Source organism: Ahaetulla prasina, chromosome 16 (assembly GCF_028640845.1).
Source record: "Ahaetulla prasina isolate Xishuangbanna chromosome 16, ASM2864084v1, whole genome shotgun sequence".
Taxonomy (NCBI): domain Eukaryota; kingdom Metazoa; phylum Chordata; class Lepidosauria; order Squamata; family Colubridae; genus Ahaetulla; species Ahaetulla prasina.
The window spans coordinates 10,566,772-10,589,291 of NC_080554.1; the positions used below are offsets into that span (position 1 = coordinate 10,566,772).

A 22,520-nucleotide genomic window follows, 5' to 3' on the forward strand; every position below is an offset into this window, starting at 1 on the left:
ACATATGTGCTAGTCGTTCCTGACTCTAGGGGGCAGTGCTCATCTCCGTTTCAAAGCCAAAGAGCCATCGCTGTCCGAAGATGTCTCCGTGGTCATGTGACCGGCATGACTCAACGCCAAAGGCGCATGGAATGCTGTTCCCTTCCCGCTAAAGGTGATCCCTATTTTTCTACTTGCATTTTTTACCTGCTTTCCGACTGCTAGGTTGGCAGAAGCTGGGACAAGTCACAGGAGCTCACCCCGTTCCGTGGCGCTAGGGATTCGAACCGCCGAACTTTCGATCGACAACCTCAGCATCTTAGCCGCTGAGCCACCGCGTCCCTATTAGCAAGGTGTATATGATCCTTATTGTTTATTTTAGTATGTGTTTAATAAAAAAATTTCAGAAAAAAAAAAGATTTATCCGCTGATAACACAGGAGCAGGGGGGGCTAGCCATTTTATTCGTTGCTACAGACGCTGGCAACAGAGCGGGCCTCTGGCGTCCCTGATGAAAAGACACACAAACCGTGGTTCGTAGGTGAAATATTAGCAAAGAAAGCTCTGCACAATATTTATTTAAAATATAGGTACAAGAAAGGCAAGTGGGGGAATCAGAATAAGAATAACCAGAGTCCAACCCCCTGCACAAGCAGGAGACACTAGACTAGTCCAGATTTTTGCACAACCTTGGCACACGCATAACGCACCACCCTAAATTCAAAGCAAGCATTTTTTAGGTGGGCTGGCACAGGTAATCTTTCAGTTCGGCTACCGAAATGCCGGTTGGGAGGCCTGCGGATCAAACGGAGGGGTAAGCCAAGGGGTGCTGTGGTCCTAAGGCCTGGAAGGCTGGATCAGAGGCGGAGAAGGTCCCTCCCTGCCTTTATCTCATCCCAGCCCTGGGATTGTCTCTCCTGGCTGCTAGAGAGAAAGAACATGGCGGCGTCTTGTTCACTTGAAAGCAAACAGGCACTGCAAATAACGACGGGGCTCAGCTGCAGACCTCTGGTTTCCCTCATTTCTCAAGAGTCAACAATGGCTCGGGAGGTGGGGGCTCGCCCGACCCACAGCCCAAGAGAAAACGGTCCAGGGTTACGTTCTTCCCATCCAAAGCTGGGATTCAACCCTGCAGGGTCCAGACTCTCCCCCCAAAAAAATTTTTGGGGGCTTTCTTACGAAGTCGGCTTAGCCGAAAGGCTGTTTGGTTTTGTTCTTGCTGTTTTGGGATTTCCCCCCACCCCCCCGGCGGGGTGGGGCCTAACCCCCGTGTAAGGTGGAGATAAAAACCACGTGATCTTGGTCTTGCAGTTGATAGTCCAGGTTGCCCTGAAGGAAGGAAGGAAGGAAGAAAGCAAAGGAGAGTCAGTGAAGGAGACGAGCAGACTGAGCTGGAAGGCAGAGTGAAATATGTCATAAGTTTAGCATCCTTGCGCTGCCACAAGAGATCCACGTCCAGCCGCCATGGAACTCTGCTTATTTATTTATTTATTTGCAAAAATTATTGGCTGCCCATTTTACCCAGGGTAACTCTTTCTGTTGACCTTTATCTAGTGCTGACCGATAAGTTAACCGGGTTTTTGTATATCGGTTTAAAACAATCAATCTTGCTGAACTACCTCTTGACCTGGGGTCCCGATCCTTTGCGCCTAACAGTCAAGGGATGGTTTGGAAGGTGCTGAAGTCCATGTTGTTCCTCCACCATCCAGGAGAAATGCCCCAAACTGGTAAAGGAGGAACTGGACACCCCAGTGGGCATCCAATAAGACAGGGATGGTTCATTTCAGCACCCAGAAAGGAAAGGGGAAGGGGCACCCCCAAAACCTGACACAACCTCTTTTGTCCTCCCCTTCTGGCCGCCGCAGAAAATAGACCCCCCTCGGCATAACCAAAATGAGACATACCATCAGCTCCCAATCTGCATCATTAATAAGCACCAGGATTCCTGGGCGCCTACAGGTAAAACAGAGAAGCTGTTAAGAGAACAGGTTTTGGGTCTAGAAACATGTACCGCAGTGGAAGGGTTTGTTGGGCGCACGTTCAAACCGTCTATTTCCGCTCACAAAAAAAAAAAAATTCTCCCGAGGTTCAGCCAAGATCTATTCCCCAGACATAAATTGAATTCGGGTTTTAGAACGTTTGTTGTTCTGCCGGGCCTTGGAAATGTTGCCGTATGCCGGAACTCTGACCCTTCCTGCTTTTAATCGTCTTCGAAGGAGGACAATCCCTACAATTTTCACGGCTTTCCTTGCTAGGCATTTACTCTGCCCTCTCTAACTAGCGACATCCATCAAGGAGGACCGTCAGCACGGTGAGCTGCAAATCTAGTCCAGCCTACTTAGCTTCTTTACGGGCTGTGCAGGCCGCTTGCAAATCGGTTTGCAACAGCTGAAGTTCACATCCGTTAAGGACCAAAGCATTTTTTTCTTTCCTTTCCTTGCGGGTTTTTCGGATTCGCCCGCCTTACAGAAGTTTTTGGGGTGGTCTCGTTTTTTTGAAGGTCCTTGGAGGCTAGTGCCCGAAAACTTGAGTGGCAGACGGCCTTGAGGCCGAGCAACCCTGGTTAGCATCAGTCTAGGCTGTGACTGATAGAGAGATACCCTTCCTTAAAACGCTCCGAGGCAGCACGTCATCAGCGGCTTGGTACAATCCTGTTCATGCCTGTTAATTTAAATCTGCCCTGCGGACTGAGCACGGCGGAAACCGATGCAATGGGGGGGGGAAAGCTAAGTAGCAGCTGAGATCCCACAGAAAGCCTGCGGATGGACAGGAATCCCCCATCTATCTTCGGCTTCCTAGGGATCGTTTCCCCCCCCCCCAAGGGTTTGGAGGGGAGGGGAAGAACTGGCGCCCCACACTGCCCTTCCCACACCGAATTGTGAGGTGGGGGAACTGGGATGTACGCTAACCAGGCCCGTCCTGGTCTCACTGCAGAGAGGAAATTTAGGAAGGGATGGGGGGAAGGATTTGAAAAGGGAGGAGGATTTCCACAAAATGGAAATGCGTGAAGCGACCCCTCAAGTTTCTTCCAGGATGCTAATGGCAGCAGCCTCTGCATGAAGACACCACCGAAGACGTCAGCTACGGGACAGCAACGCTCTCCCACGGACAGGGGCAGCGTGGCGTGGAGGATTAGGAAGACAGGCCCAGCTCAGGGAGCGATAATTGTTTCCCTTCTCTGCTTAGGGCTGAACGTTAAAGCCTCTACAATCGGAGGGTGCTTAACAAAAAAAAAAAAGAACATACAGTCAAGCAGACACAGGATCGATGCAGCCCTCCCCCCATCCTACAACAGGCACTGGCTAGGTTTAGTTGGCTGCGGGGTGGGGTGGGGGGAAGTAAACGGCTCGTAGCTGGGCTTCCTTGCAAGAGAAATTTCCTAGAAGGCGATTTCCCTCTCGGCTGCCAGTTTGCAAATGATAAAAGCTGCGAGTGTCTGTATGTGTGTGTGTTTGTGTACTCACACAGAGTCTCCTTGCACAAATAATTCAGGCCTCTCCTTCAGCAGGTTCCCTTTGATCCACGTCAGCAAATGTCGGAGGTTCCCTTAAAAAACAACCACAACACACAATTAAAAAAAAGAGAGAGAGGCTGGGAAGCCTATGGCAAGCCCCGAGGTTGGCTTGTCTCCCCTGTTTCCTTAATTCAGCAAAATCTTTCCTTTCTCCATTTAGGAAAAGCCCCCCCCCACTTCCCCCTCCCTGCAGGGAGGTCCCACCCTCCCTTTCCCCCCTTTCTTGTTTTAGTATCAATTGAACCGACAAAAGGCCCGAAAACAATTTTCGTTGAGGGGGGAACGATAACATCAGCTCATTTTGTCCTGGGGAGATGAGAAGAGGGCTGGGTGGGAGGCGGGGAGGAAATTAATTGGTTAAAAGGGTCTTTTTAAAAAGAAGGCTGGCTGGCTTATACTTCATGTGGGTAGGGGGGGGTTTCCTCTCCCCCCCCCCAGTATTTATGCTTGTTTTGTCTTTCCGCAGGGGTTGGTTCTTAAAAAGTCACTCAGCTGGACTACTCCGAGTGTCTCTTAAGGACACTGCATCAGCCCTCTGCGTAAAGTAGGTGTTAATACTAACGCTTTTAATACTAATGCTCGGTTAAAATAACAAAGACCTCCCCGCCCTTGCCCCCAGGGCTCATATAATTTCAGCCCACTCCATCTTCAAATTATCTTGAAATCCTACCGCCAATCCTTGGTCAAGACAGAGCTGTAATATAATACCTCTTACCGCAGGACGGGATAGATATAAGGACAGTTATTCAGGTCAGTGTCCATCAACAAGGATCTCCTTGATTTTATTCACTTTGGGGTTTCTTCCCCACCCCGCCCCACCCCAACCATCCACAAAGGTGCTCCTTCGTGGAACGTGGTTTTTAGAAGAGACCGAGGCAGTTTTTTTTCATTTTGTAAATAAATACTTTTTTTTATAACTCCTACCCTCAAAACGACACTATAGAGAATTGCACACCAGAACAACTAGACACAAGAACCGTTTTTTTCCCGAAATGCCATCACTCTGCTAAACAAATAATTCTCTCCACACTGTCAAACTATTTACTAAATCTGCACTACTGTTAATCTTCTCATCGTTCCCATCACCCATCTCCTTCCACTTATGACAACATGACTGTAACTCTGTTGCTTGTATTCTTACGATTTATATTGATATTGTTTCCTGATTGCTTATCCATTGCCTTCATTGCCTTATCCAATGCCTTCCATTGAGGACCTGTATACTGCACGAATCAAGAAGAGGGCCGTGAAAATATTTACAGATCCATCACATCCTGGACATAAACTGTTTCAACTCCTACCCTCAAAACGACGCTATAGAGCACTGCACACCAGAACAACTAGACACAAGAACAGTTTTTTCCCGAAGGCCATCACTCTGCTAAACAAATAATTCCCTCAACAAACTATTTACTAAATCTGCACTACTATTAATCTTCTCATTGTTCCCATCACCAATCTCTTTCCATTTATGACTGTATGACTGTAACTTTGTTGCTGGTAATCCTTATGATTTATATTGATATATTGACCATCATTTGTGTTGTAAATGTTGTACCTTAATGAAGGTATCTTTTCTTTTATGTACACTGAGAGCATATGCACCAAGACAAATTCCTTGTGTGTCCAATCACACTTGGCCAATACAAAATTCTATTCTATTCTATTCTGATTGCTTATTTGTAGCCTATGACCACCATTAAGTGTTGTATCATTAAGTGTTAAATTTGTACCCTATGACTATCATTAACTGTTGTACCTTAGAATTCTTGATGATCTTTTCTTTTATGTACACTGAGAGCGTATGCACCAAGACAAATTCCTTGTGTGTCCAATCACACTTGGCCAATACAGAATTCTATTCTATTCTATTCTATTCTATTCTATTCTATTCTATTCTATTCTATTCTATTCCATTCCATTCTTCCTCCCCCACCCCCACTCCGCCTGCAGAGTAAAATGTAATCGCTTGCCTCAACTTCCACACACAGGATTCAATTTCTAAAACTGTGATCGCCTTTTGAAGGAAACTTAAGGGCCTCCCTTAGTACGAGGGTCCTGTCTTTACAGGGTTGAGTGGAAGGATTGGGAGATAAGGGGCGTCCCCCACCTGCCCCCCTCCCCTCATGCAGAGGTCATTAAAGCAATTGAGAAGTCAAACCTAGAACACTTGGCTGAGCGGAAAGGAAGCTGTGGAAGGATCAAGGCTTTGCTCGGGACCATCACTGGGGATCCAGATTGTTGGGGGGCGGCTGACTCTGTAAAATGCTTAAGAGAGGGCTGTGAAGCACTGCGAAGCGGTATATAAATCTAAGAGCTACTGCTATTTCTCTCTATGTCTGTCTGTCTATTATGTCTCTGTCTGTCTGTCTATCTACCTACCTACTACCTACCTATACCTACCTATTTATCTAAGAGATTGTGATGGCACAGTGGTTAGAATGCAGGATTGCAGGCTAACTCTGTCCACTGTCAGGAGTTCGATCCTGACCGGCTCAAGGTTGACTCAGCATTCCGTCCTTCCGAGGTAGGTAGAATGAGGACCCAGATAGTGGGGGGCAATATGCTGACTCTGTACACAGCTTAGAGCTGGTTGTGAAGCACTCTGAAAGGGTATACAAGTCTAAGCACTATAGTTATCTATGTATCTATCTCTATCTCTGTCTGTTCTATCTATCTATCTATCTATCTATCTATCTATCTATCTATCTATCTATCTATCTATCTATCTATCTATCTGCCCTGTTTTCCCCAAAATAAGACATCCCCTGATAATAAGCCCAGTTGGGCTTTTGAGCTCATGGCAATAAGGCCAAATGCTTATTTCAGGGTTCAAAAAATATGACAGGATCTTATTTTCGGGAAAACACGGTATCTATCTATCTCATCTATCTATCTATCTATCTATCTATCTATCTATCTATCTATCTATCTATCTATCTATCTATCCATCCATCCATCCATCCATCTTCTATCTATCTATCTATCTATCTATCTATCTATCTATCTATCTATCTATCTATCTATCTATCTACCTCTATATTTATCTGATTCTAAGAGCTGAGGTGGTATAGTGGTTAGAATGCAAGATTGCAGGCTAACTCTGCCCACTGCCAGGAGTTCAATCCTGACCGGCTCAAGGTTGACTCAGCCTTCCGTCCTTCCGAGGTTGGTAAAATGAGGACCCAGATTGTTATGGGGGCAAGAGGCTGACTCTGTAAACCGCTTAGAGAGAGCTGTGAAGCTCTCTGAAGCGGTATATAAGTCTAAGTGCTAGTGCTATCTATGTCTGCCTGCGTGCCCCCTTACCTACTTTAGCTATCTATCTATCTATCTATCTGTCTGTCTGTCTGTCTATCTACCTACCTACCTATCCATCATCCATATCTATCCATCCATCCATCCTTCATATCTTTCTATCTCTATACATCATATCTATCTATCTATCTATCTATCTATCTATCTATCTATCTATCTATCTATCTATCTATCTATCTACCCATCCATCAATCATCCATCTCTCTCTCTCTCTATCCATCCATCATATCTATCTATCTATCTATCCATCCATCATCCATATCTATCATCCCCTATCTATCTATCTATCTATCTATCTATCTATCTATCTATCTGCTCTATCCATCCATCCATCCATCCATCCATCCATCATCCCTCTCTCTCTCTTTCTCTCTATCCATCCATCATATCTATCTATCTTCTACCTTCTACCTTCTAACTATCTATCCATCCATCCATCCATCTATCTTCTATCTATCTATCTACCTCTATATTTATCTGAGGTGGTATAGTGGTTAGAATGCAGTACTGCAGGCTAACTCTGCCCACTGCCAGGAGTTCGATCCTGACCGGCTCAAGGTTGACTCAGCCTTCCGTCCTTCCGAGGTTGGTAAAATGAGGACCCAGATTGTTGTGGGGGCAAGAGGCTGACTCTGTAAACCGCTTAGAGAGGGCTGTGAAGCTCTCTGAAGCGGTATATAAGTCTAAGTGCCATTGCTATCATCCTGTTCCAAAACAAGCTCTTCAGTAGGACAATGAGGTCCCCTGATTGGGGCATTTAACAAGATCTCACCGGCCAGACGAAATAACACAGGGCCACCCCAGGTTCCGTGCCTGGTATCCCAGGAACGGGACCATCCTGGGTCACACCCCATAGAGGTAGTCCTCGCCTTACAACAGTTCATTTAGTGACCATTCAAACTTACAACGGCACTGAGCAAAGGAACTTACGACCGGTTTTCCACAGTTATGACCTTCGCGGCCTCCCCATGATCAAAATTCAGACACTTAGCAACTGGCTCATATTTATGACGGCGGCAGTGTCCCAGGGAGGGTGTGTGTGTGTGTGTGTGCAAGATCCCCTTTTTGCGATCTTCTGACGAGCAAAGTCAACGGGGGAAGCCAGATTCACTTAATGACCAAGTTGCTCGCTGATCGAGTCTGGCAGTTCACTTCAAAAACCGGCGGCACAGAAAAGTTCGTAAAATGGAGCAAAGCTCTTTGAACGGAACAACGGAAATGGCGGAGAATCCATCACGGTCGCAGGTTGAGGACGACCTGCATCTCACCTTGTCTGCAAGGCCCCGGCGGAAGGCTGAGGCACCCAGGCCACCGTATTGCGGGTGGGGGAGAAGAAGGAGAAGGAGGAGGAGGAGGAGAAGAAGAGGAGGAGGAGGAGGAGCAGGAGAAGGAAAAAGATGGAAGAATGCCAGAAGAAAGGAGTAGGTGGGAGGAGGAGGAAGGAAGAAGAAGAAGGAAGAAGAAGAGGAGGAGGAGGAGGAGGAGATGGAGGAGGAAGAAGAAAAGAAGGAGCAGGAGAAGGAAAAAGATGGAAGAATGGCAGAAGAAAGGAGGAGGTGAGAGGAGGAGGAGGAGGAGAAGGAGAAGGAAGAAGAAAGAAGGAAGAAGAAGAGGAGGAGGAGGAGATGGAGGAGGAGGAGGAGGAAAAGAAGGAGCAGGAGAAGGAAAAAGATGGAAGAATGGCAGAAGAAAGGAGGAGGTGGGAGGAGGAGGAGGAGGAGAAGGAAGAAGAAAGAAGGAAGAAGAAGAGGAGGAGGAGATGGAGGAGGAGGAAAAGAAGGAGCAGGAGAAGGAAAAATCAATTGAATTCAACTATCTATTCTTTAGCTGTTTTTAATCTATTATATGTTTTCTGTTGTTTTTTGTCTGTGAACCGCCCTGAGTCCTTCGGGAGAAGGGCGGTATACAAATATAATAAATAAATAAATAAATAAATAATAAAAAGATGGAAGAATGGCAGAAGAAAGGAGGAGGTGGGAGGAGGAGGAGGAAGAAGAAGAGGAGGAGGAGGAGGAGGAGGAGGAGGAAGGAGGAGGAGGAGAAGGAGAGATGTACGGCCAAGCTAGTCAACCAGGCATTAGGGCGTCAATGCTTCCATCAAGTCTTTGAATGGGTTACTCAGACGCTTTGCTGGGGGTGGGGTAGGGGACCTGGAGCCCTCCCCTAAGCCTTTCACCCCGGTCCCCAGGGGAAGGGGATCATTTATCACAAGTGACCACAGCCCAAGCTTCAATTTGCTGAGGTCACTACCTCCGACCAATTGTCATCCCGTCGCCATGACAAAGCAACCCCCTCCCCTCCCCTCCCTCCTTCTCCTCCTCCTCCCTGAACGCTGTAGCACCTCTGTGGATTGATAGATGACTTATTCTTCACGTTTAAAAAATAATAATGAGGGGGGGAGGAGGAGGAGGAGGAGGTGGGACCCACTCGGTCTGGGGGAAGCCAAATGTGGCATGGCTGAATGAAGAGGGGGTGGGGGGGCCAGAAGGACGGACTCAGCAAAGGTCATAAGCTGAAATGAGGTAGCCTTGGGATGGCGTTTCTCATTTGTATCTCCCCCTGACATCCCCCCAAAAACCTTAAATATAATCGTGCAGGGCTGGGGTGAGGCCCCATAGGCAATGGGAAGAACCAGCCCGAAGTGTGGCTTGATAGGGAGTTAGTTGGCGTATTAAATTGAATGAACAAAACTTTTTTTTTTTTAAAAAAAATCAGATTTGTTTCAACTCTGCATCAGGGCTACCAGATCTCTCTGCTTAAATAAAACAACATCCATGGGAGGAGGAGGAGGAGGAAAGAAGGAGAAGGAGAAAGGAGAAAAAGGAGAAGGAAGAAAGAAGGAGAAGAGAAGGAAAGAGAAAGAGGAGGAGGAAGTAGGAGGAAGAAGAAAGAAGGAGAAAAGGAGGAGGAAGGAGAAAGAGGAGGAGAAGGAAGGAAGAAAGAGAAGAGAAGGAAAGAGAAAGAGGAGAGGGAGGAGGAAGAAAGAAGTAGAAAGGAGGAGGAAGGAGAAAGAAGAAAGAGAAGGAGGGAGAAAGGAGGAGGAGGAGGAAGGAGAAAAGGAGGAGTAGGAAGAAGAAGAAGGAGAAGAGAAGGAAAGAGAAAGATGAGGAGGAAGAGGAAGAAAGAGAAGGAGGAGAAAGAGGTAGAAGAAAGAAGAAGAGGAGGAGGAAGGAGAAAGAGGAGCAGAAAGAAAGAAGGAGAAGAAAGAGAAGGAGGGAGAAGAAAGAGAAAGAGGGAGAAAGAGAAGGAGGAGGAGGAAGGAGAAAGAGGAGGAAGAAAGGAGAAGAAAGAGGAAGGAGGAAGAGGAGGAAGAAAGAAGGAGAAGAGGAGGAGGAAGCAGAAAGAAGAAGGAGGAGGAGGAGGAAGGAGAAAGAGGAGGAAGAAAGGAGAAGAAAGAGGAAGGAGGAAGAGGAGGAAGAAAGAAGGAGAAGAGGAGGAGGAAGGAGAAAGAAGAAGAAAGAGAAGGAGAAAGGAGAAAGAGGAGGAGGAGGAAGAAGAGGAGAAGAAGGAGAAAGGGGGAGAAAAGCAGGAGAGTCCAGGGTGGTGTTTCACCTCAAGAGGTCACCTTCCCCGAGTATGCAGCAAAAGGGACGAAGGAGAGCAAGAGAGCCGTCCAGCCAGCCAGCCAGCCTCAGCTGCAGCCTGGTCTGGATTCAAATTCTCCCCAGGGAGTAAAGTTGAAATTTCGCTCCCTCGGCAAGCCAGCCAGCCAGCCAGCCAGCCAAGCTGGGCATCTGTTACGTTTGTCAAGATATACAAGCCATGGTAATGAGATGCAGCCCTTGGAGACAGGAGTTCTTTCGTATCCGTCTCTCCTTCCCCTCCTGCGCTCACTCTCCCCACATTGGAAGTCTCGGGTGGGGGGGGGGAGAGGGGTCTCCAGAGCCTCAGCCACGGCAGCGAAACGTGGCAGCTCAGCCAAATTCAACTCAGGGAAACTGCTTTGCCTCCACGGAGCTCTGGGAACCAAGGTCGACCCTGTGAACTTGGTAGGCTGGTCAACTTCTATTCCCCATAGCGGAAAATGGGGGATCATGAATCTAGGATTTTTCTAGGGATAGAGAAGACACCCTGGAATACTTTAGCCAACCACCCCCACCCCTTCCCACCTTTCAACCATTAAAAAAAGAAAAATCCAACAAGCTTGAGCGACATCCGTGCGAAAGAACCAGGAGTGTGGGGCTCTTTGGTGCTCTCTGAGCTTGGTGGTTTTCTTGCAGGCGTTTCATGACCCAACTAAGTAACGTCATCAGTGCTAGAAGGGAGGAGGAGGAGGAGGAGAGATGAAGGAGGAAAGAGAAAGGTGGGAGGAGGAGGACTGTGGGGTCCTTGGTGCTCTCTGAGCTTGGTGGTTTTCTTGCAGGCGTTTCATGACCCATCTAGGGAACATCATCAGTGCTACCAGTAGAAAGGAGGAGGAGAAAGAGAAGAAGACTGTAGGGTCCTTGGTGCTTGAGTAGAATGAAGGAGGAAGAAAGAAGGAAGGAGAAAGAGAGGAAGTCTGTAGGGTCCTTGGTGCTCTCTGAGCTTGGTGGTTTTCTTGCAGGTGTTTCGTGACCCAACTAAGTAACGTCATCAGCGCTAGAGGGGAGAGGGCGGGAGGAGGAGAACAGTGACTGTGGGGCCCTTGATGCTCTCTAGTTGGGTTCTCTAGTTGGGTAATGAAATGTTTGCAAAACCCCCAAATTCAGAGCACCAAGGACCACACAGTCCTCCTCCTCCTCCCTTCTTCTCTTTTCTTCTTCTCCTTCCTCCTCCCCACAAACCCCACTCCCTTCTAGCACTGATAGTGTTCCCTAGTTGGGTCATGAAATGTCCGCAAAAAAAAAAACCCATCAGGCTGAGAGAACACCAAGGATCCCACAGTCCTCCTCCTCCTCCTTCCTTCTTCTCTTTGCTGCTTCTTCTTCTTCCTCCTCCTCCTCCTCCTCACCCCCCCCCACTCCCTCCTAGCACTCATGATGTTCCCTAGTTGGGTCACGAATGCTTTGGCTGGAGAAAGAAAAGTCTACAATCAAGCTAATTTAATCGAGGATGATAAAACTTTTTTTGAGTCATTTCATTCAAGAAATCTTAGCGGGTTCAGCGAGTTAAAAAAACAACAACTTTGAAGCATTTGCATACATGAATCAAAGGCTTTTATGTTGGCTTATATATAAGCCAACACAATTCTAGGTTGCATAAACAGAGGGATAGAATCAAGATCACATGAAGTCAGTGGTGGGATTCAAGTAATTTAACAACCGGTTCTCTGCCCTAATGATTTCTTCCAACAACCAGTTTGCCAAACTGCTCAGAAAGTTAACAACCGGTTCTCCCGAAGTGGTGCAAACTGGCTGAATCCCACCACTGCATGAAGTGTTAATACCACTTTATAAGGTCTTGGTAAGACCACCTTTGGAATCCTGCATCCCGTTTTGGTCGCCACGATGTAAAAAAGATGTGGAGACTCTAGAAAGAGTGCAGAGAAGAGCAAAAAAGAGGATTAGGGAACTGGAGGGTAAAACATATGAAGAACGGTTGCAGGAACTGGGTAGGTCTAGTTTGATGAAAAGAAGGACTAGGGGAGACATGAGAGCAGTCTTCCAATATCTCAGGGGTTGCCCCAAAGAAGAAGCAGTCAAGCTATTCTCCAAAGCAGTGGCCACCAACCAGTGGTCCGTGAGAAAATTTGGGTGGTCCACAGAAAAATTATTTGCATTTTTTATATTGCACTAAATACTATTTATCTTTTTTTCAAAAAAATCATATGATTGGTCTGTGGGATTTAAAATTATGAATTTAGTAGTCCCTGAGGTCCCAAAGGTTGGTGATCCCTGCTCCAAAGCACCTGAAGGCAGGACAAGAAGCAACGGGTGGAAACTAATCAAGGAGAGATGCAACTTAGAACAAAGGAGAAATTTCCTGACAGTTAGAACAATTAATCAGTGGAACAACTTGCCTCCAGAAGTTATAAGTGCTCCAACACTGGACTTTTTAAAGAAGATGTTGGGTAACCATTTGTCTGAAGTGGTGTAGGGTTTCCTGCCTAAGCAGGGGGTTGGACTAGAAGACCTCCAAGGTCCCTTCTGACTCTGTTATTCTATTCTATTCTATTCTATTCTATTCTATTCTATTCTATTCTATTCTATTCTATTCTATTCTATTCTATATCCCTTTTGGCCTTGTCTTTAAAGAGAGTCCTTCTCCCTAAAGAGGCATTAATGTAGAAACGTCTCCCTTCCTTCAGGGATCTAGCAGCGATGAGCGCCTTCAAATAAGATTTAGGATGATGAATCTAAGTGAGCAGCAGGTCATTTCCAAACCCAATGTAGCCCAAGATTAAAGTCTCTCTTGATTTTTATCGAGTGGAGCAGGGAAGGGGGGGGGGAGAAAAAGAAAAGGATTTTTTGCTATTCAGGGGAAGCCCTTCCAAAAAAAAACACACACACACAATTCCATCTCATCCCAGCTTTGCAAAGTGGTCAAATTTTCAACTCTGACCATCCCAAAAGTTTCTACCCCCCCCCTCTCTCTCTCTCACCCCTCCCCTCTGCCCCGATCTTCAAGAAAAGACAAACAGAAGGCCTTTAAGGCAAACAGCTCCATTCTCAAACTATTTACCCCCCACCCCCAATTTTTTTTTATTTTATTTTTTTAAATCGAGACAATGTCACCCAGCTTCTCAGCAGTCATCTGAAAGGGGAGAGAAAAGCAAAGAGGAAAGGGGGGGGGAAGGGAAAGGGGGGGGAGATTTACAAATGAAAAGGAATCAAGAATGGAGCACTTTGTGGGATAAAGTTGGAGGGATAAAGAGCCAGGGCCTTTACAGATGTGTGCGGGGGCAGGGGCGGCCCATTGTTTAATTAAGCAGAAAGTAGCTCTTTTCAAAAGCAATTTTGCACAGGACAGACCGTCCCCCCCCCCACAACTCCCTTCTGCAAACACAGCCCCTAGCGAGGGAGGGAGGGCTGCCCGCGGAGGAGAAAGGAACAGCTGGGAGTGTGAACTGGGCAAAGCAAAGACCCACACAGTTTAAAGGTCTGCGGACCCACCTCCCACCCGCCCCACACTGGAGGCAGGTGGGTGGGTGGATGGGGTACACCCTTTTCTGCTTTGCGTTCGTTCTCCAGGCTGTGAATCTGTTTATTTATTTATTTTATTTTGTCACAACAGTATATATAAGCATAAGCATGAAAGTAACTATATAATATGTAAGCATATATATGAGCATAAGTATGTAAAAATTCCCACCAGACTTGAAATCCTAGGCTTAGAAAACTTGGAATTCCGTCGCCTTCGACAAGACCTAAGCTTAACTCACACAATCATCTATTGTAATGTCCTTCCTGTTAAAGACTACTTCAGCTTCAATTGCAATAATACTAGAGCAACTAATAGATTTAAACTTAATGTCAACCGCTTTAATCTAGATTGCAGAAAATATGACTTCTGTAACAGAATCATCAGTGCTTGGAATACTTTACCTGACTCTGTGGTCTCTTCCCATAATCCTAAAAGTTTTATCCAAAAACTGTCTACTATTGACCTCACCCCATTCCTAAGAGGACCATAAGGAGCGTGCATAAGTGCACAAATGTGCCTACCGTTCCTGTCCTATTGTTTTTCTTTTCTTCTTCCTATATATATGCTTATACCTCCTTATATTTACCCATATATGTGTTTATTTACTATATAATCTTTTTGTATGATACCTACATATATTGTTGTGACAAAATAAAATAAATAAAATAAAAATAAATAATAACTATATTAATTGGATATAACGAAAGGAAACAATAGGACAGGAACAGTAGGCACGTTTGTGCTCTTATGCACGCCCCTTACAGACCTCTTAGGAGTGGGGTGAGGTCAATAGTAGACAGTTTTTGGTTGAAGCTTTGGGGATTTTGGGAAGAGACCACAGAGTCAGGTAGTGTGTTCCAAGCATTAACAACTCTGTTACTGAAGTCATATTTTCTGCAATCAAGATTGAAGCGGTTAATATTAAGTTTAAATCTATTGTTTGCTCTTCTATTGTTGTGATTGAAGCTGAAGTAGTCTTCGACAGGAAGGACATTGCAATAGATGATTCTATGAGTTAAACACAGGCGGCGGAGTTCTGTTTTCTAAACCCTACTTCCTCTCTTGGAGAGTTAGAATCCTTAACAGGAACTTCCCAAGTTCGTTTGTGGGATTTTTTTCTCTCTCTGCCCCCCTCCCGCCGCCCCCCTCTTCACTTTTCTTGGGCTCCGCTCCTCTCTCTATGCAGGACACCCGGTCCTGAGCTGCCTCTTTGATTTGATACGCCTCACTGCTGGGCGACTCTGTGCAGGCCCAGCTCAGGAGAACCTGGCAGGAAAAGGCCTGGATTTTTAAAAAAAAGAAGGGAAAAAAAAACCTGGATAAAAATCAGGATCACAAAGGGCCACGTGGTCTCTCTTTCTCCACCAGCTTGCATGACGCTTTACTGCTGGAAAACCACGGTTTGCAACTCAAGGGCCAGAAAATCCTCCTTGCATGTTAACGGAAGGAGGAGGAGGAGGAAGGAGTATCAGTGCCCAGGTTTCTCTCAGCCTGGGAAAGGGGAGAACGGTTTTGAATTCCTCCAGTGCTCTTGACTAGAAAACAGCCTGAAATAAAATTGGTTTTGTTTTGGTCACCTTTCAAGCCAGCAAAGAGGGAAAACTAGTGTCTAAACACGATGAGAAACAACCAGAAAATCTTTTTAGGTAAAGGTAAAGGTTCCCCTTGCAGATCTGTGCTAATCGTTCCCGACTCTAGGGGGCGGTGCTCATCTCCATTTCAAAGCCGAAGAGCCAGCGCTGTCCGAAGACGTCTCCGTGGTCATGTGGCCGGCATGAATCAATGCCAAAAGCGCACGGAACGCTGTTTCCTTCCCACCAAAGGTGGTCCCTATTTTTCTACTTGCATTTTTTTTTATGTGCTTTCGAACTGCTAGGTTGGCAGAAGCTGGGACAAGTCACGGGAGCTCACCCCGTTACGCAGCGCTAGGGACTCAAACCGCCGAACTGCCAACCTTCTGATCGACAAGCTCAGCATCTTAGCCACTGAACCACCGCGTACCCTATAAACCTGAATTTTTTTAGGTTTAGCTTTACTTCATCCCTCAAGGTTCCTCTGTGAAGAAGAAGAAAAAATTCTCCCAGCAACTTCAAAATAATCTTTGGGCATCAGAGGTTTTTACAGCGTCTCAAGAACCCTTTGGGCATCTTAGAATCGTAGTATATATATATATATATTTTAAATCATTTTACTTTGTGAGGGATTGTCATTACGAACATCCTCCTAGGATGGTACCCTGTATGTAAATGTCTGTGCGGTTTCTAAAGATGGCTATTGTGCTGCTTTTCCAAGAGTTTGACATACATTTATGTGTTAAGGCTGCTGAGAGAGGTTGTTATGTGAATACCGTATTTTTCGGACTATCAGACACACCGGAGTATAAGACGCACTAAGATTTTGAAGAAGAAAACAAGGGGGAAAAAAGTTTTTGCCCTCCCCGGCCCCCAGGAGCACTCTGCAGGCCTCCCAAACCCTCTGCGTGTCCTGTTTTTGGCCTCCCAAACCCCCCATGTCGCAATTTTTCCCTCCCCAGCCGCCAGGAGCACTCTGCAGGCCTCCCAAACCTTCTGCGTGTCCCGTTTTTGGCCTCCAAAACCCATCACACATCGCATTTTTGCCCTCCCCAGCCCCCAGGAGCACTCTTCAGGCCTCCCAAACCCTCTGCGTGCCCCATTTTTGTGAAAAACGGGCCTATTTTTGGTGAAAATGGGATGCGCGGGGCAGAGTTTTGGGAGGCCCCAAATGGCTGTATTCGTTGTGTAAGGTGCACCAACATTTCCACCTTTTTTGGGGGGGGGGGAGTGCATCTTATACTCTGAAAAGTACAGTAAATTAGCACCTGCAAGGACTTGTTATCAGTCAGACAATACTCACAAGGTTCGGACTGCTGGGGCAAATTCACCTGATGTTTTCTCACCCCATCAAACAGGAGTTCGGCTCCACCTCTGAAATCCAAAGGGAGGGAGTGGGGAGAGAAACATAATTGTATAAGCCTGGTTTGGGAAGCATTAACGTTTTAAAGCTAAAAAGTACAGTAGAAAAAAGCAATTGCAGATAGAGAGAGAGAGAGAGTCTGGAAAGCCCGGAAGGAGAATTCACTAAGGCCCAGAATCCTTTGGTCCTTTCCTTGACCCAGACTCAAAACCACAGCTGAGCAGGTATTTGTTTTAAATCCCATTTTCTCCATTCTGCGTTTAAATAGGGGGAGTCTCAGGAAGCCTTGAGCCTGGCTTAGCCTCGGATTTTGGGCTCAGCTGTCAAAAATATCCCACTTTAATATAGACGAGGATCATGGCTAGGTTTGAAGATATTGTCAGTCCTGCTTAAAACATACAGGATAATTAGAACTGCAGAAAAAATAATTGCTACCAACCTGCCTTCCATGGAGGACCTATATACTGCACGGATCAAGAAGAGGGCCGTGAAAATATTTACAGACCCCTCGCATCCTGGACATAAACTGTTTCAACTCCTACCCTCAAAACGACGCTATAGAGCACTGCACACCAGAACAACTAGACACAAGAACAGTTTTGTCCCGAAGGCCATCACTCTGCTAAACAAATAATTCCATCAACACTGTCAAACTATTTACTGAATCTGCACTACTATTAATCGTCTCATAGTTCCCATCACCAATTTCTTTCCACTTATGACTGTATGACTATAACTTGTTGCTGGCAATCCTTATGATTTATATTGATATATTGACCATCAATTGTGTTGTAAATATTGTACCTTGATGAACGTATCTTTTCTTTTATGTACACTGAGAGCATATGCACCAAGACAAATTCCTTGTGTGTCCAATCACACTTGGCCAATAAAATTCTATTCTATTCTATTTAGCCAAGATTAACAGAAAGCAGGCATCACCAAAAACGCCCTTAGAGAATAAGTTTCAAAGATGTCGTTTCTTTTTCATGGGGGTTGGGCTAGAAGACCTCCAAGGTCCCTTCCAACTCTGTTATTCTTTACACCCCACCTTTTCAGCTTCAACGTTTGCAAGAGACCCAGCAAAGGAATATGAAAACTTTAAAATATTCTCAGTATCTTTAAATCCAGGGATGTGAAAGAGTTTTGGCTGTACTTTTTTTGGGAAGACAGCGCTTCCTTTGTAAGGCTATGATTTCTGGGTAGTTGCTCTCCTCAAAAGAAAGCCGTTGGTCTCGTCCAATTTTTCTCCCTTCCTCTCTCCCTCCTCCAAATTGTTATCTGAAAACTGAAAATAGCAATTATTAAATGTTGGACAGACCTAGGGAGTCATGCCAAATGCCAGCTTGAGCAGTGGCTGGAGAGGGGCCTCTTTTCTGCTTGCCTGCCGTGAAAACAAGCTCACACTTTGTGCGTTCCCATAGACAGTGAGGTGGCAGATAAGGTCCTTTCTGTAACATGCTAGTGGGGGGGAAATTCAGCTGCGACACTTATACATAGAGGGACCATTTAGGCTTTTCCAGGAAAGGAAGGGAGCTGACGAGAATGACTACACTCATGCCTTTCTGGAGAGTAAGAAAAGTATCAGTGTCTATAGGGGGAAAGATGCAGGTGGGCTTATCTCAAAAGGATCCCCTCTTCTCGGTCTTCCCTACCATCCTACGAGACTTATGACCCAAGAGGCATCTAGAGCAGGGGTCCCCAACCCCGATCTGTGGACTGGCACCGATCCGCGGGATGCCAGCAACCGGTCCTCTCAAAACAAGCAAAGCCCCATCCGTGGGATGCAGGCAGCACGCAAAACCTCACCCCCTCCGGTCCATGGGAAGACCTTTCTCCACAGGCCCTGGTACCCAAAAGGTTGGGTGGGGGGGAGGCACTGATCTAGTGTGCATAAACCTGGGCTTACTATAAGATGAAACGTCGGATATCAACTCACACCAGATTTAGCTTGCCCCATAGACAGGGAGGATGGGACCTGCAGTTCCACAGTCCCCGGTGGATTGCTTTTACAAAGGGGGGGGGGATTTGATTAACCTTATTTTATGACAGTAGATCAAATTAACGCTGAGAAGGTTAAACTCTGAATCCAGACTTGCTTTAAAAAATTCATTACACATTTATAAATGTGAAAAGTAATATATATATTCCAACCACGCCTCTTTATACAGTAATAGTTTAAGATGCGCACACACCCCATATGTTTAATGAATCCTGTATAGTAGAAGCAATAGAAGCCGTACTGGCCAGCTGGGTGATTTAGAAAGAGCATTAATAAGAGCAATAGTACCAAAGGGCTACCCGTGATACTGTATATACCGGCCTGTTTTGTAAGAGATAGTTCTCTATTCTGTGAAAGTCAACAGAGGGTATAAAGGTCTAAATTTTTTAAATTGTGCGCTCTTCTTTAAATGCCTATAATACTTCTCATCGCTGTACATATATGTTTCAAAGACATAAAATGCATGTTTGAATTTTAACATAGTACATCTTTCTCTATTTAATATGAAGGAATTATCCCACCTCTTCATAATGGAAAGACTGCTAAATAACTAGAAGCAATTTTTTAAGTCTAGTTTTTTTTTTAAAAAGTATATCTATATCTCAGAGAAAGAAACTTTCAGTGTGATCAACTACATATTATGGTAATAACGTGCTGGGATTTCTATTATTATATGAAAACTTTTAAATGTTAAACCATATATAAAGGAACCATTTTAGAGAATAATGAGAAAAAAAATCACTCTCTGCACGTTCATATTTATTCTTTACGGCTACTTTAAACGTCCTGCTACTCATTTAAAGAACCTTAAATTCTGGAGGCATGGACTAACTCTCAATACAGAAAGTAAATAAATAAATACATACGATGGCCCCAGGGTTCTTAACAGTTTACCAAATTCTCTAAGACATTCCACTGTAGCCAAAACCTCTTGCCTTATCACACTCTCCAATAAAGACCTTAGGAAAAAAACCTGACATTTCCAACCCCAAAGACATGAAAATACATGGAGTTTGAATCTGTTAACCTTGCCCTTGCTTTAAAAAAAAAAATACAGCATTTTTATACAAGGCCTCTTTCCAGACTTTTGTTAGACCCAAATTTAAATCTGAATGCAAATTAACCTCTCTCAGTCATTCTAATTGGGCGTCCATTTCCCCCTCTTTTAAAGTTTTTTTTTTTTAAGTTTCCTTTCTTTTAAAGTTTTACAGCTGGATCACTTCCCACTCTCCCTCCTCCTTGGTTTCTTAACGGGCCTGAGGATGAAAACTATAAAATGGCTTGAAATGGGAGGGCAGTGGGTGCTTTATTTTTGTTTGCTTGTGTTTTTTGCCTTCTTTTGGACCCAGGCAGAATAACTTTCATATCACAGCTCCCCACCTGTTCTCCCATCTTATTCCCCCACCCCCGCTGAAAGGCACCAGAAGAAGAAGTCAACTCACCATCTCCCCCATCCACAAACACGACCCCTTTCTGATATTCTCCAGGGCTTGAAAGGAGACCCCCAAAACCCCAAAGATGCTTTAAATATGGGTGGGGTAGGAACCCCCAGGAATATATTATTTTATTTTATTAACTATATTTCTACGCTGCCCTACATAATACTACTACTACTAATAATAATAGTAATAATAGGTTGATATCTAAGAGGATGGCAGCAACCCATATCAACCATGAGCATCAATGATATTTGTGATGCATTTTTGAATGTTCAGTTGACTGAGTTTCAGGTTTAATGAACAAAGTAAATAATAATAATTTATTTTTGAATGTTCAGTTGACTGAGTTCCATGTTTAATGATTAAAGTAAACAGTAATAATTTACTTTTGAATGTTCAGTTGACTTTCAGGTTTAATGAATAAAGTAAATAATAATAATAATAATAATAATAATAATAATAATAATAATAATAATAATAATAATAATAATAATAATATTTTAAGAAGATACTTGGTTAATAGCTAGGATGCTGGCAGCAACCCGTATCAACCATTAACACCAGTCAATGGTATTTGTGATGCATTTTTGAATGTTCAGTTGACTGAGTTTCATGTTTAATGAATAAAGATAATAATAATAATAATAATAATAATAATAATAATAATAATAATAATAATATATTTTTGAATGTTCAGTTGACTGAGTTCCATGTTTAATGAATAAAGTAAATAATAATAATCTCGTTTGCTGTGTATACTGTCGTTTTGTGTAATAATAATTAATAGTAATAATAATAATAATGTTATTGTTATAACTTTATCATGGGGGGGGCCGTCCACCCTCAATGAAAACGTCAGCCAGGTGACCAGCCTGCCAAGGCCTGGCTGGGGAGGATGGGAGTTGTAGTCCAAGCCATTCAAGAAGCCCCCATGGTGGAGGGATTAAAGGGAGGGGGTGTTATGTTATTACAGGGGTCCCCCCCCAACTTTCCTGGGTAACAAGAAGCGTTCTGCTACCCCCAACCTCACCCCCTGCCCCATTCCCTCGCCCCCAAGCCCACCTCCCGCTGCCCAAGCCCCCCCCTCAATCCCACAAGGGACCCCCTCCCCAAATTCCCCCTCCCCAGTTATTTTCTCCCCCACCCCCTCAGCCCCGTCGTGGGTTTCCCTCACCCGAACTCCAGCTGGACAGACAAGGGCGCCGCCATCTTGTCTCAGGGAGCCACGCTGCCCACACCGGAAGCGTCCCTCCGCTTCCGGGTTAGGCGCGCGGTCGCCAGGCAACGCCGGGGAGGACGCGTGGTTGGGTGGAAAACAGAGAGAGAGAGAGAGAGAGAGAGAGAGAGAGAAACCATAGAGAGGCCAAAGGCGGCGCTCGGTCTCTATGATCGGCTCTTTCCTCTCCCCCCCCCACTCCCGCCCCTTCTTGGAGAAGTGCTGGATTGCAGCAGCTCCCATGATGCTGGGCAGGCTGTAGGTGGATGATGGGGGTTGTAGTCCAGCGCTTCTGGAAGGGAGAGGAGTTTAAGTCGGCAAAAAGTGTGGTGGTGTTGTTTTTCTCCCCTTTGCAAGTGTTTAATGAGAAAACGAGCAACTCTGATGGTGTTAAACTGGGACACCCAATAAACATTTATTTGATAAAATGAGGGTAAACAATGAAAAATGCAAGACACACCTTGATGTATGTGGATTAAACTGATCTCCTGGTTTAGTTTCTGTACAGCCACGGCTCCTCGTGGCTCATTCTCACTAAAAACCCAAGAAAGAGAAGGGAAGAGAGAAGAAAGAGGGAAGGGAAGGGAAGGAAAAAGAAAAGTGAAGGAAGGAAAGGAAAGGAAAGGAAAGGAAAGGAAAAAAGGAAGGAAGGAGAGAGGGAGGGAGTTGGGAATGAGAGGAAGGAAGGAGGAGGAGGAGAAAGAAAGGAAAGGAGGAAAGGAAAGGAAAAATGAAGGCAGGAGGGAGGGAATTGGGAATGAGAGGAAGGAAGGAGGAGTGGAGAAGGAAAGGAAAGGAGGAGAAAAAGGAAAGGAGGAAAGGAGGAGAAAAAGGAAAGGAGGAAAGGAAAGGAAAAATGAAGGGAGGGAGGGAGGGGAAAGGAAAGGAAAAAAAAGGAGAAGGAAGGAAGGAAGGAGGGAGGGAGTTGGGAATGAGAGGAAGGAAGGAGGAGTGGGAGAAGGAAAGGAAAGGAGGAGAAAAAAGAAAGGAGGAAAGGAAAGGAAAAATGAAGGGAGGGAGGGGAAAGGAAAGGAAGAAGAAAAAGGAGAAGGAA

The 22,520-nt window shown here is 45.2% G+C and overlaps 1 protein-coding gene across 3 annotated transcripts; it reads right to left on the minus strand.

Moving 5' to 3' along the window:
* Positions 1 to 366: 366 nt before the first annotated feature.
* URM1 (ubiquitin related modifier 1) lies at positions 367 to 21,518 on the minus strand. 3 transcript variants are annotated; one of them, XM_058159632.1, is made up of 5 exons: positions 21,425 to 21,518; positions 16,750 to 16,820; positions 3,443 to 3,524; positions 1,883 to 1,931; positions 367 to 486 (listed from the first exon to the last, which is right to left on the minus strand). In XM_058159632.1, the coding sequence occupies exons 1-5, from the start codon at positions 21,457 to 21,459 to the stop codon at positions 400 to 402; spliced, it is 324 nt and encodes a 107-aa protein (XP_058015615.1). In that variant the 5' UTR covers positions 21,460 to 21,518; the 3' UTR covers positions 367 to 399. The 3 variants fall into 3 exon arrangements, with proteins under 3 accessions (XP_058015615.1, XP_058015616.1, XP_058015614.1); XM_058159633.1 differs by lacking the exon at positions 367 to 486 and adding an exon at positions 513 to 1,307 and having other exon boundaries at positions 21,425 to 21,512; XM_058159631.1 differs by lacking the exon at positions 367 to 486 and adding an exon at positions 1,324 to 1,717.
* Positions 21,519 to 22,520: the final 1,002 nt, after the last annotated feature.

Excerpts from the sequence above, each read along its gene's own strand:
- URM1 (XM_058159631.1), bottom strand. The coding sequence starts at position 21,459 with ATGGCGGCGCCCTTGTCTGTCCAGCTGGAGTTCGG. Across the intron at positions 3,525-16,749 it reads GCCCCAGCAGTCCGAACCTT|GGAACCTCCGACATTTGCTG; the intron begins GTGAGTATTGTC and ends TTGTTTTTTAAG. Across the intron at positions 1,932-3,442 it reads TTTGTGCAAGGAGACTCTGT|GCGCCCAGGAATCCTGGTGC; the intron begins GTGAGTACACAA and ends TTTTACCTGTAG.